General features: G+C 45.9%; 1 protein-coding gene across 1 annotated transcript; it reads left to right on the top strand.

Moving 5' to 3' along the window:
* The first annotated feature begins 9,335 nt into the window (after positions 1–9,335).
* LOC123054539 (uncharacterized) lies at positions 9,336–10,238 on the top strand. Its single transcript, XM_044478324.1, has one exon. The coding sequence runs from the start codon at positions 9,361–9,363 to the stop codon at positions 9,859–9,861; it is 501 nt and encodes a 166-aa protein (XP_044334259.1). The 5' UTR covers positions 9,336–9,360; the 3' UTR covers positions 9,862–10,238.
* Positions 10,239–17,429: the final 7,191 nt, after the last annotated feature.

Consider the following 17,429-nt stretch of genomic DNA (forward strand, 5'->3'; position numbering starts at 1 on the left):
ACTTACGCTACTTTGCTGCATCACCCTTTCCTCTTCAAGGGAAAACCAACGCATGCTCAAGAGGTAGCAAGAAGGATTTCTCGCGCCGTTGCCGGGGAGTCTACACACAAGTCAAGACATACCAAGTACCCATCACAAACTCTTATCCCTCACATTACATTATTTGCCATTTGCCTCTCATTTTCCTCTCCCCCTCTTCACCCTTGCCATTTTATTCGCCCTCCTTCTGTTCGTCTTTTCGTTTGCTTTGATATCTTACTTGGCTCGTTTGCTCGTTTGGTTGGATAGTTGTTTATTTATTGCTAAACAGAGAACCTAAGATCTATGGATCCTCATCTGCTTGCTAATCTTTTTAGGAGATCCAATTATGATGAACCAATTGCTAGTGAGTTTTGTGCACTAGATTATCTTTATGAAGTTTTGCTTGAAATTCGTGAATCTGAAAATTGTGATGAAGTACTTTATGGAGTGATTCACGATGAATCTTTGAATAAAAAGCATGATTGCAATGATGATAGTATAAATTCTATTAATCTCAATTGTGCTTATAATATGCAAAACCCTAAGCTTGGGGATGCTAGTTTTGCTATGTCTACTACTTGTCGCAATGATCATGATTGGGGTGATTCTTCTTATGATCTTGAAAATTTATTTAAGCCCCATGATGAATATGAGATTGATAATAATGTTTGCAATATTATTGAAAGTGGGTTTGGAAGAGTGTGAACTTTAGATCCCACATATTTGGAGAATGTTCAATCTTATGGTATTTTTGATAAAAGTGGGTTTGGAGAGGTCATGACTTTAGTTAATATTAATCCCACTATTTTGGAAGAGTGTCAACTTTGCATGCATGTGGATCGCATTGAAAATATTTTATGTGATAACTATTTTGTTGAATTTGATTATGATCCTACATTTAATTATTATGAGAAAGGAAAATATGGTTGTAGAAATTTTCATGTTACAAAATTACCTCTCGTAATGTTGAGATTGCTATTGTTCCTTTCTTCTTCCTTGCATATGCTATTTTTGTTCACCTTGATAATTTGTTTGCTTATAAAATACCTTTGCATAGGAAGTTTGTTAGACTTAAGTGTGTTTGTCACATGTTTTATGATGCTCTCTTGGCACTTCAATTCTTGTCTTTCATGTGAGCATCATTATAATTATCAATGCTTAGCTAAAAGGCTTTAAAGAAAAGCGCTTGTTGGGAGACAACCCAATATTTTTCCTTGCTGTTATTCAATAAATATTTGATCTAGCCTCTGGATTGATGTGATTTTATGTTTTAATTAGTGTTTGTGCCAAGTAAAACCTATAGGATCTTCTTGGATGATGGTTATTTGATCTTGCTGAAAAAGTCAGAAACTTTCTGCTCACGATAACAATTGTTAAAAATCACCAGAATGCGATAAAATACTGATTCCAATTGCAGTAGTTCAATAAACAAATGATATAGGTCTTCCTATTTTGGTAGATTTTTCTGAGTTCCAGAAGTTTGCGTTAGGTCCAGATTACTACAAACTGTTCTGTTTTTGACAGATTCTGTTTTCCGTGTGTTGTTTGCTTATTTTGATGAATCTATGGCTAGTATCGGAGGTTATGAACCATAAATAAGTTGGAATACAGTAGATTTAACACCAATATAAATAAAGAATGAGTTCATTACAGTACCTTGAAGTGGTGTTTTGTTTTCTTTCGCTAACGGAACTCACGAGATTTTCTGTTAAGTTTAGTGTTGTGAAGTTTTCAAGTTTTGGGTAAAGATTTGATGGATTATGGAACAAGGAGTGGCAAGAGCCTAAGCTTGGGGATGCCCAAGGCACCCCAAGGTAAAATATAAGGACAACCAAAATCCTAAGCTTGGGGATGCCCCGGAAGGCATCCCCTCTTTTGTCTTCGTTCATGGGTAACTTTACTTGGAGCTATATTTTTATTCACCACATGATATGTGTTTTTCTTGGAGCATCTTGTATGATTTGAGTCTTTGCTTTTTTAGTTCCCCACAATCATCCTATCTGTACACACCTTTTGAGAGAGACACACATTAATCGGAATTTATTAGAATACTTTATGTGCTTCACTTATATCTTTTGAGCTAAACAATTTTGCTCTAGCGCTTCACTTATATCTTTTAGAGCATGGTGGTGGTTATATTTTATAGAAATTATTGATCTCTCATGCTTCACTTATATTATTTTGAGAGTCCTTTAGAACAGCATGGTAATTTTCTTTGGTTATAAAATTAGTCCTAATATGATAGGCATCCAAGATGGATATAATAAAAACTTTCATATAAAGTGCATTGAATACTAAGAGAAGTTTGATACTTGATAATTGTTTTGAGATATGAAGATGGTGATATTAGAGTCATGCTAGTTGAGTAGTTGTCAATTTGGGAAATACTTGTTCTAAAGTTTGTGATTCCCGTAGCATGCACGTATGGTGAACCGTTATGTGATGAAGTCGGAGCATGATTTATTTATTGATTGTCTTCCTTATGAGTGGTGGTTGGGGACGAGCGATGGTCTTTTCCTACCAATCTATCCCCCTAGGAGCATGTGCGTAGTACTTCGTTTCGATAACTAATAGATTTTTGCAATAAGTATGTGAGTTCTTTATGACTAATGTTGAGTCCATGGATTATACGCACTCTCACCCTTCCACCATCGCTAGCCTCTCTAATACCGCGCACCTTTCGCCGGTATCATACACCCACCATATACCTTCCTCAAAACAGCCACCGTACCTACCTATTATGGCATTTCCATAGCCATTCTGAGATATATTGCCATGCAACTTTCCACCGTTCCATTTATTATGACACGCATCATCATTGTCATATTGCTTTGCATGATCATGTAGTTGACATCGTATTTGTGGCAAAGCCACCTTTATAATTCTTTCATACATGTCACTCTTGATTCATTGCATATCCCGGTACACCGCCGGAGGCATTCACATAGAGTCAGATTTTGTTCTAAGTATCGAGTTGTAATTCTTGAGTTGTAAGTAAATAAAAGTGTGATGATCATCATTATTAGAGCATTGTCCCAAGTGAGGAAGTGATGATGGAGACTATGATTGCCCCACAAGTCGGGATGAGACTCCGGACGAAAGAAAAAGAAAAGAGGCCATAAAAAAAGAGAAGAAGGCCCAAACAAAAAAATGAGAGAAAAAGAGAGAAGGGACAATGTTAGTATCCTTTTCCACACTTGTGCTTCAAAGTAGCACCATTATCTTCATGATAGAGAGTCTCCTATGTTGTCACTTTCATATACTAGTGGGAACTTTACATTATAGAACTTGGCTTGTATATTCCAATGATGGGCTTCCTCAAAATGCCCTAGGTCTTCGTGAGCAACCGAGTTGGATGCACACCCACTTAGTTTCTTTTGTTGAGCTTTCATAAACTTATAGCTCTAGTGCATCCTTTGCATGGCAATCCCTACTCACTCACATTGATATCTATTGATGGGCATCTCCATAGCCCATTCATACGCCTAGTTGATGTGAGACTATCTTCTCCTTTTTGTCTTCTCCACAACCACCATTCTATTCCACCTATAGTGCTATGTCCATGGCTCACGCTCATATATTGCGTGAAGATTGAAAAAGTTTGAGAACATCAAAAATATGAAACAATTGTTTGGCTTGTCATCAGGGTTGTGCATGATTAAATACTTTGTGTGATGAAGATAGAGCATAGCCAGACTATATGATTTTGTAGGGATAACTTTCTTTGGCCATGTTATTTTGAGAAGACATGATTGCTTTGTTAGTATGCTTGAAGTATTATTATTTTCATGTCAATATTAAACTTTTGCCTTGAATCTTTCGGATCTGAACATTCATGCCACAATAAATAAAATTACATTGAGAAATATGCTAGGTAGCATTCCACATCAAAAATTCTGTTTTTATCATTTACCTACTCGAGGACGCGCAGGAATTAAGCTTGGGGATGCTTGATACGTCTCCAACGTATCTATAACTTTTTATTATACCATGCTATTATATATTCTGTTTTGGATGTTTAATGGGCTTTATTATACACTTTTATATTATTTTTGGGACTAACCTACTAACCCAAGGCCCAGTGCAAATTGCTGTTTTTTGCCTATTTCAGTGTTTCGCAGAAAAGGAATATCAAACGGAGTCCAAACGGAATGAAACCTTCGGGAGAGTTATTTTTGGAACACACGTGATCCAGAGGACTTGGAGTGGACGTCAAGAAATCAACAAGGAGGCCACGAGGCATGGAGGCGCGCCCCCACCCTCGTGGGCCCCTCGTGGCTCCACCGACCTACTTCTTCCTCCTATATATACCTACGTACCCCGAAACCAACCAGGAGCACGACGAAACCCTATTTCCACCGCCGCAACCTTCTGTACCCGTGAGATCCCATCTTGGGGCCTTTTCCGGCGCTCCGCCGGAGGGGGCATCGATCATGGAGGGCTTCTACATCAACACCATAGCCTCTCCGATGATGTGTGAGTAGTTTACCACAGACCTTCGGGTCCATAGTTATTAGCTAGATGGCTTCTACTCTCTCTTTGATTATCAATATAAAGTTTGCCTCGATCTTCTTGGAGATCTATTCGATGTAACACTTTTTGCGGTGTGTTTGTCGAGATCCGATGAATTGTGGGTTTATGATCAAGATTATCTATGAACAATATTTGAATCTTCTCTGAATTCTTTTATGTATGAATGGTTATCTTTGCAAGTCTCTTCGAATTATTAGTTTGGTTTGGCCTCCTAGATTGATCTTTCTTGCAATGGGAGAAGTGCTTAGCTTTGGGTTCAATCATGCGGTGCTCGATCCCAGTGACAGAAGGGGAAACGACACGTATTGTATTGTTGCCATCGAAGATAAAAAGATGGGGTTTATATCATATTGCTTGAGTTTATCCCTCTACATCATGTCATCTTGCCTAATGCGTTACTCCGTTCTTATGAACTTAATACTCTAGATGCATGCTGGATTACGGTCGATGCGTGGAGTAATAGTAGTAGATGCAGGCCGGAGTCGGTCTACTTGTTGCAGACGTGATGCCTATATACATGATCATGCCTAGATATTCTCATAATTATGCACTTTTCTATCAATTGCTCGACAGTAATTTGTTCACCCACCGTAATACTTATGCTATCTTGAGAGAAGCCACTAGTGAAACCTATGGCCCCCGGGTCTATCTTCCATCATATAAGTTTCCAATCTATTTTATTTTGCAATCTTTACTTTTAATCTTTATCATAAAAATACCAAAAAAAATTATCTTATCATCTCTATCAGATCTCACTTTTTGCAAGTGGCCGTGAAGGGATTGATAACCCCTTTATCGCGTGGTTGCAAGGTTCTTATTTGTTTGTGTAGGTACGACGGACTTGCGTGTGGCCTCCTACTGGATTGATACCTTGGTTCTCAAAAACTGAGGGAAATACTTACGCTACTTTGCTGCATCACCCTTTCCTCTTCAAGGGAAAACCAACGCATGCTAAAGAGGTAGCAGCCTTGTACTGTTGATGAAGATGATTCGCACTCATAACTCCTAATAGTTCTACTCGTCACACTCCATTCAATCTATCATCAGTTACTTCCACTATATGGATTGAGGTAATAGTATTTACGTTACTTTTATACATGTGATTTACCTCTGTTATAAATCCTCGAGTACTGTGTGTGTCAGCATACCGATCCAGGGATGACACTTAAGCACAGTGACTTCGATCCATTCGGGCCGGGTCGCTACAATTCCTTAATGGATTTATTAAAGAAGAGTTGTATATGAGGCAACCAGAAGGTTTTGTCAATCCTAAAGGTGCTAAAAAAAATATGCAAGCTCCAGCGATCCATCTATGGACTGGTGCAAGCATCTCGGAGTTGGAATATATGCTTTGATGAGTTGATCAAAGCATATAGTTTTATACAGACTTGCGGTGAAGCCTGTATTACAAGAAAGTGAGTGGGAGCACTACAGCCTTTCTGATAAGTATATGTGAATGACATATTGATGATCGGAAATGATGTAGAATTTTCTGGAAAGCATAAAGGAGAGTTTGAAAGGAGTTTTTCAAAGAAAGGCCTCGGTAAAGCTGCTTAAATATTGAGCATCAAGATCTATAGAGATAGATCAAGACGCTTGATAAGACTTTTGACAAAGTATATACCTTGACAATATTTTGAAGTAGTTCAAAATGGAACAGTCAAAGAAGGAGTTCTTGCATGTATTGCAAGGTGTGAAATTGAGTAAAGACTCAAAACCCGACCACGGCAGAAAATAGAAAGAGAATGAAAAGTCATTCCCTATGCCTCAGTCATAGGTTCTATAAAGTATGCTATGCTGTGTACCAGACCTATTGTGTACGTCATCATGAGTTTGACAAGAGGGTACAATAGTGATCCAGGAGTGGATCACTGGACAGCGATCAAAATTATCCTTGGTGGAATAAGGATATGTTTCTCGGTTATGGAAGTGACAAAAGGTTCGTCGTAAAGGGTTACGTCGATGCAAGCTTTGACACTGATCCAGATGACTCTAAGTCTCGATCTGGATACATACTGAAAGTGGGAGCAATTAGCTAGAGTAGCTTTGTGCAGAGCATTGTAGACATAGAAATTTGCAAAATACATACGAATCTGAATATGGCAGACCCGTTGACTATACTTCTCTCACAAGCAAAAAATGATCACACCTAAGTACTCTTTGGGTGTTAATCACATAGCGATGTAAACTAGATTATTGACTCTAGTAACCCTTTGGGTGTTGGTCACATAGCGTTGGGTGTTAATCAAATGGTAATGTGAACTATTGGTGTTAATCACATGGTGATGTGATCTAGATTATTGACTCTAGTGCAAGTGGGAGACTGAAGGAAATATGCCCTAGAGGCAATAATAAAGTTATTATTTATTTCCTTATTTCATGATAAATGTTTATTATTCATGCTAGAATTGTATTCACCAAAAACTTAGTACATGTGTGAATACATAGACAAAACATAAGTGTCCCTAGTATGCCTCTACTTGACTAGCTCGTTTATCAAAAATGGTTACGTTTCCTAACCATAGACATGTGTTGTCATTTGATGAACAGGGTCACATCATTAGGAGAATGATGTGATGGACAAGACCCATTCATTAGCTTAGCATTATGATCGTTACAGTTTCATTGCTACTGCTTTCTTCATGACTTATACATGTTCCTCAGACTATGAGATTATGCAACCCCCGAATATCGGAGGAACACTTTGTGTGCTATCAAACGTCACAACGTAAATGAGTGATTATAAAGATGCTCTACAGGTGTCTCCGAAGGTATTTGTTGGGTTGGCATAGATCGAGACTAGGATTTGTCACTCCGTGTTTCAGAGAGGTATCTCTGGCCCTCTCGGTAATGCTCATCACTGTAAGCCTTGCAAGCAATGTGACAAATGAGTTAGTTGCGGGATGAAATATTACGGAACGAGTAAAGAGACTTGCCGGTAACGAGATTGAACTACGTATGATGATACCGATGATCGAACCTCGGGCAAATAACATACTGATGACAAAGGGAACAACGTATGTTGTTATGCGGGTTGACCGATAAAGATCTTCATAGAATATGTAGGAGCCAATATGAGCATCTAGGTTCCGCTATTGGTTATTGACCGGAGATGTGTCTCGGTCATGTCTACAAAGTTCTCGAACCCGTAGGCTTCGCACGCTTAACGTTCGATAACGATTTGTATTATGAGTTATGTGATCCGATGTACCGAAGGTTGTTCGGAGTCCCGAATGAGATCACAGACATGACGAGAAGTCTCGAAATGGTCGAGACATAAAAATTGATATATTGAAAGGTTATATTCGGACACCGGAATGGTTCCGAAGTGTATCGCGTATTTTCCGGAGTACCGGAAGGTTACCGGAACCCGGGGGGCTAATGGGCCTTCATGGGCCTCAGTGGAAGAGAGGAGGCAGCAGCCAGGTGGAGGCGCCCCCCTCCCCTCTCCGCAAGCCCAAACCGAATTGGACTAGGGTGAGCGAGCAATGGCCTGGCTGGAAGACGTAGACGTGCAACGGAAGAGATGTGCCGTGACTCGGTTGCATACGGAGCACGTCGTATCATTGTGTCGAGTGTCGATACTCGCCGCTTTAAACAAAACCCAACCGCTTTTAGCAGCCCCCACACCAATCAAACTCTGGAGTCGTCATCATCACAGGGAAAAGAGTTCTTCAGAAAATTCTGGAGGCGAGCGTGCTACTACCACTGTCCATCATCTCTGCCGAACGAGATTACGTGCAACTAGTTCACTGCTAAGTGTTAAGCCAGGGACTAAACAAACTGGGCGCAGATCTCGACAGAGCTGCCCCCTAGGACGGAGCCTGCCCGCCTGACATCGGCGATGCGAGATGCCATCTACCCGTGGCATGGAAACCTATCGGTGGAATCTTCAGGCGTGCGACTGTTAATTACGGCCTGCAGCTGCAAGGTGCACCCCCTTGTTCCGAGACCTGCACGGCGACTCTGACGACGAGACCAGCTGGCAGCTTCTCGGTTAAACAACGCATCCTTCTCCCCAAAGTTTTCAGCGTACTAGGAGTGGATCTCAAGTGTTGTGTGTGTGACAAGGTGGTTCGTTTTGATTGAGCAGACAAGAACTTCACGCGTGCCAAGCTCCCAATGTCTTGGTTTCCTTTTCCCAGTGTCTTGGCTACTGTACACAAGGTGCGACCTGGCGCCGTGGCGCGCATGCACCGGCACAGCCCCAAAGATTCCCGGATGGAGCACCGGCGGGTGAAAAGGAAACGGCATCAAACTCTTTTCTGGTTTTCTTTTCGTTTTATTTCTTTTCTGAAAAGGGCACGAATCATAGTAGTGCTACCAGGTGCGTGTATGTGCATTTGCTGTAGCTTGTCATTAGCGTGGCTAAACCATGTGCGGTGTCTCCGTGCCTGTCGCTTGCGCTTGTTTGTTCTAGTGCTGGAACCCTAATTATCGACACCAAGACGTTCAAGTTACTTTAATCCAAAACTACGAGAGTAGATTTGACGCCCTCGTTCCCGACAAGTGGCACAGGGATACATGGAGGCTTCACGCTTGTGCGGTAATTATTGACGCCAATGCTTGCACTTATCCACAGCGTTCTTCTGCAGGAAAAAGCGGAGCAATTGCTCGTAGTATTTCATGTGTCCTAATCGATCGCCTGTTTTTCTCTAGGTCGACATGGACACTCTGCAGAGACGCCTCGAGTCCTCTCCGTTTGTCGGGACCACCCCGTCCACGTCAAGCATAACTCCGCCCTTGTCGTTCTCGTCGCGGTGGCCCACGCTAGCCATCGAGCCAACCACCGCAATACACCCGGGCATGCCGGACTTCGTCCATGGTTACCGCGCACCGGACCATGGTTTGCAGGCCGCCAGTGCACCAATAATGGCCATCCCGTGCTCCGCTCCCCCCATATATACCCGGCCTCCCGCTTCGCACCGCTGCACCAAACTCACCCACCTCTTCCCCCGCCCTCTGGAGCACAAGTCCGAGCTAGCTAGAAGAAGCCTCCGTCTCCAACCATATACCATGGCGGCATCGGTGGCCTGCGCCTTCTTCTTCGACGCCGAGCCGGTGGGCGAGCCCGGCATGCCGGCGCTGGACGCGTGCGCGCTCTGCGCCAAGCCGCTGGCGCGCGACAGCGACGTCTTCATGTACAGAGGGGACACGCCCTTCTGCAGCGAGGAGTGCCGCCACGAGCAGATGCACCTCGACGCTGTCTGCGCCAGGCAGGCCGCCCGGAGGCTGCAGCGGTTCACGGCGGAGGCGGAGTGCCACCGTGGGCAGCGGCAGTCCAGGAAGGTGTCCATCGCGAGCTAGCCGGCCGGCCCCGGAAAGTATTGTTTGGATCCAAAATATCTGGATTCTGAAGAAAACAACATCTGTATTCTGAAGAACCATCGATGTCTCTTGGGAGGCGTTGTCTGATGTCTCCCTCTCCGGCCGGTGCTCTAGCTTTGGCGCCGCCTACGAGAGGCAGGGCAGCATCAGGCGGCACGAAGCACAGGTGCCTGTAGCTTCCCGCATGTGTCCATGACAAGCTAATTAAGCTGCCCGGATGGGAGTAAATTGTACTTGTTCAGTTGTTCTCGGTCGATCTGTCATGTGCCGATGAATTATTTGATTAGAAATGAAAACAGAAAAGTAAACACCATGGATCTGAAGAGAGCAATCAGACATGATTCACAATTTGTTTATCCTCAATTTGGGTCGCATGTCTGCCCACTCTGTTTGGTTTTGTCCCCTAAATGATTGGATCCTGTTTGGTTTTGTCCTTTTGCGTGCACACTGTGCTATAGAGCACTGTCACTGTAAACAGTTCATGGCAATGAAAAAGAACTAACTTCAACCGGTCAACCCAAACAGATAGATGATTTGTGTTTTTTTATCCGTTTGGATTGCCAAACAAAAATTGCGACGTTGGCGGAAGAGATGAGGCAATGGAGAACAGTCGGCGCACGGGGATGCCGAAGAGCGCAGCAACGATGGAGGACGACGACGAGCAAAGGTGGTGGAGATGTGTGTGACGGTCGCAATGGCAGATAGGCCGAGGAACACCTTGGCGATGGCGGCAAGAGCAAAGTGGCCGGGGGGTCGGGGCGTGAGAGGAGAAAAGGGTCGAATTAAAATTGAGAAACCGCCAAATGGACTATATGTGTTGTCGAAGTGGTGACACTAAGGGCCCACCACTTTTGTTTCTGCATTTTTGGTTCAAAATAACATCCAAACAAGGACGGAAAAGTTTGAATCTTTTACTAGGTTTAAAATACACACCGTTGCAAAGTTCATGCTTAAATTCGGCCACTTTTTGAGTTTATTTGCTATTTTCAAAGCATTAACCAATTTTTCTTCATGATAGTGGTGAATGCCTCTGGACGGTAACCTTCTTGTGTTCATGAATGGTAACCCACCCTGGGCTATGGTTGAGATGGTGGATATTTTTTTCCCTTCTTCTATGGTTGATGCAGAGATGAAAATATTGCCCTCTTTTAGATTGGTAATACTGAAGCCTTGCCTCATGTGAGCCCTCTCCAAAGTCGCTAAACCAAGGACTTTTCTGTTTTAATCTTTTCGTGAGATCCCACTCGTCCAAAAAAGCACTCTATTTTGAGGTATTGATGTGCCAAAATGGCCATCTATGCAAGTTCTTCTAGTTTTGGTACCAAACTGATCGTTGGGCGCAAGTTCTAGCACCGTCAGTGTATGTGTATTTACCTCAAAATGATAACACGTCAATTTGCAAACTCTTTGAACCTTCGGTGTTTCTCTTGTTTCTTTGATGCATTATACATATGTGTAACTAGTTATCGCCGAGTCACCGGAGATTGTGTGAGCTTCGCTCAATGGCTGGTTGGAAAGCGTGGACGTGCTACGGAAGATGTGCCCAGTCACCGACAGGCAGGCAGTGACCCACTAACACATCGTACACCACGTGTCGACACCATTAAATCGGGTCACCTTTCGACCCCGGCCCCCGCTGAGGGAGTCCTGGACTAAGGGGCCCTCGGGCGTCCGGCCTGTTATCTGTTGGGCCGGACTGATGGGATATGAAGACACGAAGACCGAAGACTATACCCGTGTCCGGACTGGATTCTACTTGGCGTGGAAGGCAAGCTAGGCGGCCGATTATGAAGATCCCCTCTTATGTAACCGACCTCATGTAACCCTAGATCTCTCCGGTGTCTATATAAACCGGAGAGAATAGTCCGGATAGGACAGATTCATTACCATATACTCATAGGCTAGACTTCTAGGGTTTAGCCATTACGATCTCGTGGTAGATCAACTCTTGTAATACTCATATTCATCAAGATCAATCAAGCAGGAATTAGGGTATTACCTCCATAGAGAGGGCCCGAACCTGGGTAAACATTGTGTCCCCCGTCTCCTGTTACCATCGATCCTAGACGCACAGTTCGGGACCCCCTACCCGAGATCCGCCGGTTTTGACACCGACATTGGTGCTTTCACTCAGAGTTCCTCTGTGACGTCGCTAAGAGGGTTGATGGCTCGCCTTGTTGTCAAGGATAATATCATCTCCGGAGGAGCCCTGGCCCCAAGTCAGACCCTCCGTCTCGGCGGCTTCGTCATGACCGCCGGCTCGGCCCTTAAGCCGACGATGACCTCTCAAGTCATCAACAATCACCTCCGCGTTGATCCCGAATACTCCGCCTGCATGGATCCAGTGGAGTTGTCGTCGTTGAACGAACTCCTGGATCGCATGGCCGCCTTGGGGGTCGCTACGGACTACGATCGGGTCGGGCTTAAACCCGACCAGAGAGAAATTAAAACTCCACCGATCACCCATCAGATAGCGGTAGTCGAGGAGCGGAGCAACTCTTCCACTATATTGAAGACGAACTATGTTCGGATCACCGATCTTGAAGAGCCGGATACTTGCCGGCAGAAGGTCATGTCTCTTCCTCCGAACATAAAGTCGAATGACGAGCCTAAAAAATCAGTCGATATCCCGGAGCCCGAACTATCCGGCCCGGTAGACCTCCAAACTCCGGATTCAAAACCAGGTCGGGATTCGGATTCAATTCCACCCACCCACCCGGACATAGATGCTCTCAGAGGCATCAAACAACAGCCTCATGAAACGGTCCACCACTTCTGGGGCAGATTCCTCCTTGTCAAAAACAAGGTAAAAGGCTGCCGCGATGAAGACGCGATAGCAGCATTCTGCAACAACTGCGCGGACAAAGGTATCCTTAATGCCATCAATCGCCGCCGCACACCAAAGTTCGTTGACCTAGCAACCATTGTACAAAAGTACAACGCGATGGAAAGCGCCTGGAAAATTCAGGCAGCTGGCTGGGAATCATTCCGGCTCCCCTCACTAGCGAAAAGGGTGCACCCCCGTGGCACGCCCAGAGGAACAGTCAAAAAACATAAACCTATTGCGGTGCACGGCACCGTTTTGGAGGGATGGCTCAATGGCCCGTGCAAAATACACACGACCCTGGATACCAGGGCGACCCACAGCCTTAGAGCATGTTGGATACTCCGGCAGGTAGCCAAGAGCGGCGAGGACATCCTTACCAAGGGCACCCCAGAACAACACCCTCCAGCAAACGACGGCAATAGAGTATTGGTAGTCTTCGAGACATTCGCTTCAAACAACAAGCGTAAAAGGGCCCTGCGCGATCTCGCCGAAGTTTGCCAGGTCGCTGCAATTGACCCCTGGAACGACACGACCATAACCTTCAACGCTAGTGACGAACCTAAATACAGAACAGTCCGAGCGCCAGCTACCCTAGTCCTCAGTCCCATCGTGGATGGCTTTCGACTTACAAAAGTCCTCATGGACGGCGGCAGCGGACTAAACCTCATTTACGAGGACACGCTCCACAAGATGGAAATAGACAGGAGCCGCATCGAGAAAAGCAGCACAACCTTTCGAGGTATCATTCCCAGCCGGGAAGCTCGGTGTGCAGGAAAAATTACACTCGATGTGGTGTTCGGCACGCCGGAAAATTACCGGTCCGAAGAAATAACTTTCCTGGTGGCCCCTTTCAACAGCGGGTACCACACCCTGTTAGGGCGAGAGGCCTTCACGCGCTTTCAAGCCATACCTCATTATGGGTATATGAACCTAAAAATGCCTGGACCTAATGGAATAATCACCCTCGTCAGCGATCCGGACATAGCCCTCCGCGCCGAGAATAAAACCACATCCTTGGCCCTCGAGGCATTGTCTGCGGCCCTTGCGGCCGAAGAACTAAGCGCACTACGATCCACCGTGAATAAGGACGATGTGATCCTGGACAAACGACCCAAATCCACTTCCTTTAAGCCAGCAGAAGAAATAGTCAAATTGCAGGTCCATCCAACAGACCCGAAGAAGACATCGTCTATCGGAGCACAGCTCAGCCCTGCAGTCGACGCCGCGCTACGAGACTTCCTGCGCGAAAACTGTGATATATTCGTTTGGCATCCTTCCGAGATGCCAGGAATCCCACGCGAGTTGGCCGAACATAGCCTCAACATACTAAAGGGATATAAGCCGGTCAAGCAAGCTCTGCGGTGCTTTTCCGAACCCAAACGACAAGCTATGGGGGAGGAGCTAGCCAAACTAATCGAGGCCGGATTCATCAAAGACATTAAACATCCGGACTGGCTGGCAAACTTGATAATGGTACCAAAGAAGGATAAATCCTGGCGACTATGCGTCGATTTCAAAGACCTTAACAAGGCCCGCCCTAAGGATCCCTTCCCTCTTCCCCGCATTGATCAAATCATTGACGCCACCGCAGGTCACGACTCGCTATGCTTCCTTGATGTATATTCCGGATACCATCAAATCAAAATGAAGGAGTCCGATCAAGCCGCAACAACATTCATTACACCATACATGCCATTTTGCTTCAACACCATGCCTTTCGGGCTCAAGAACGCCGGCGCCACCTACCAGCGCATGATCCAAACATGCCTCGAGAAATAGATCGGCAAAACAGTGGAGGCTTACGTGGACGACGTCGTCATCAAAACCAGACACGTCGAAACACTAATAGACGACTTGCGTCTCACATTCGACCACCTTCGCACATACGACATCAAGCTTAACCCGGAAAAGTGCGTCTTCGGCGTCCCCACCGGTAAACTATTGGGCTTCATCGTTTCCAACAGAGGAATTGAAGCAAATCCAGCCAAAATCCAAGCTTTGTCACAACTGGCCACGCCAACCGAACTCAAGCAGGTCCAAAAACTCGCTGGGTGCGTGGCAGCTTTAAGCCACTTCATCTCCAGATTGGGAGAAAAGGCGCTGCCACTCTACCGCCTTCTACGGCGCACCGACAACTTTGAGTGGACAGACGCAGCGACGACCGGACTAGAAGAAATAAAAGCCCTTCTGGCGAGCAACCCAATCCTGGCCGCGCCAAACACCGGCGAGCCAATGCTCTTATACATATCAGCAACACACCAGGTGGTGAGCGCCGTACTCGTCGTCGAACGAGAACAGGAAGGACACAAATTCCCGCTCCAGAAGCCGGTATACTACATATCCACCGTCCTCACACCATGCAAATCCCAGTACCCTCATTATCAAATAATAGCATATGCAGTCTTCATGGCATCCCGAAAATTGCGGCACTACTTCCAGGAGTGCTCTATCACGGTGGCCTCCGGAGTGCCCCTCAATGATATAATTAACAACCGGGATGCAACGGGCCGGATTGCCAAATGGGACATTGAGCTCGTGCCATTCGACATCACGTACAAACCACGCAGAGCCATCAAATCCCAGGTACTGGCCGACTTTGTCGCCGAATGGACAGAAGCCGAACTCGCCAAAGAGTACGGCGTGTATTCCAACTGGGTGATGCATTTTGACGGCTCCAAGATGTTGGCAGGGCTAGGGGTGGGCGTCGTATTAACGTCCCCCACAGGAGACATCGTCCAGTACGTACTCCAAATATTATGCACGGACTCCAACAACGCAGCCGAATACGAGGCCTTGCTACATGGCCTCCGGATGGCCGTATCAATGGGCATACAACGCCTGGAGGTGCGCGGGGATTCAAACCTCGCAATATCCCAAATCAGTGGAGACTTTGATGCCAAAGATCCAAAGATGGCAGCTTACCGCAATGCCGTTTTGAAGATGTCGGCTCGGTTCGAGGGGCTCGAATTTCATCACATCGCCCGCGAAAGTAACCAGGCAGCAGACGTCCTTGCTCGCATCGGCGCTAAGCGCGACCCCGTCCCACCTAACATCTTCCTCGAAAGGCTCTTTAAGCCATCCGTGGTATGGCAAGGGGGAGATAGCAACGACAGTCCCGTTCCGAACACAAACACAGATAACGAACACACCGATATCATCGGAGACTCAACCACCGAAGTAACACCATCGGCCCACATAATCATGGCAGTAATTGCCCCATGGACCGAACCATTCTTGGCCTATCTTAACAGGAAGGAGCTCCCAGAAGATCAGAACGAGGCTCGCCGCATAGTCCGGCGTTCGAAAGCCTGTAAAGTTCACGAAGGAGAGCTCTACAAGAAAAGCACCACCGGAGTCCTTCAAAGGTGTATCTCCGAGGAGGAGGGGCGGCAACTTTTGGCAGAAATTCACGCCGGTCTCGGCGGACATCACGCCGCAGCCCGGGCACTTGTCAGCAAGGCCTTCCGTACAGGATTTTACTGGCCCACGGCCCGGGCAGACACACAGGACCTTGTCCAACGCTGTGTCGGATGCCAACTCTTCGCCAACCAAAGCCATATGCCCCCAACCGCTCTACAAACAATCCCCATTACATGGCCCTTTGCGGTCCGGGGCTTGGACATGGTCGGACCCCTTAAAGGGGGAAGCCATAAGAAAAAATATCTGTTGGTCATGGTGGACAAATTCACCAAGTGGATAGAGGCTAGACCGGTTAAAACGGCCGAATCCGGACCGGTGATTGCATTTATATCCGATGTGGTACACCGTTACGGTGTACCGCACAACATCATCACTGATGACGGTTCGAATTTCATAGCCGATGAGGTGAAAACCTGGTGTGCTAATCTGGGCATTAAGCTCGATTACGCCTCTGTCTACCACCCGCAAACAAACGGTCAAGTCGAGCGAGCCAATGGTCTTATTATGAGTGGCATCAAACCCAGACTAGTGCGTTCTTTAAAAGAATCAGACAAACATTGGGTCGTGGAGCTCGACTCCGTACTCTGGGGGCTGCGGACCACGCCCAACCGTACTACCGGATACACACCTTTTTTCATGGTGTACGGCGCAGAGGTCGTGTTGCCCTGCGATATTATACACGACTCACCTCGAGTGCGTATGTACGAGGAGAAAGAGGCCGAGTTGGATCTGCAGGACAGCCTAGATGCCCTGGGGGAAGAGCGCGATGTCGCCAAAGCCCGTTCAACATTTTATCAACAACAGGCTCAAAGATATCAAAGCAGAGAGGTACGGGCCAAGACCTACAATGTTGGCGAACTCATTCTACGCTTACCGTAGAAGAAAAAGGACAAGCTAAAGCCCAAATGGGAGTGTCCCTTCATAATCGACGAAGTTCTCACCGGAGGAGCATACCGTGTTCGTGACGCCCGAGACAATCGCCTCGAGCCGAACCCCTGGAACGCGGCCAGACTCCGAAGGTTCTATGCCTAGCACCGAACTCTTTGTTAGTCTCCTTCTCCCCTATAGTTTCCATTACTCTTTCTCCCTTTTACACAATTTTTTTCGCTTTAAAGCACTCATTCGGCTTGACTGAACACTGCTGACGTACACATCTTTACATATGTACGCCCATTATACCTGGGGGCTTCTCTAATAGAAGCTTGTTAATATTATTCTCCGTGCATCAAGCTCATCACACATGCGTGTTTTCCCGCATGTCCTTTCTTCGCCATTATATGCATTAATATGACTTAAGTTT

Source organism: Triticum aestivum, chromosome 2D (genome assembly GCF_018294505.1).
Source record: "Triticum aestivum cultivar Chinese Spring chromosome 2D, IWGSC CS RefSeq v2.1, whole genome shotgun sequence".
Classification (NCBI taxonomy): domain Eukaryota; kingdom Viridiplantae; phylum Streptophyta; class Magnoliopsida; order Poales; family Poaceae; genus Triticum; species Triticum aestivum.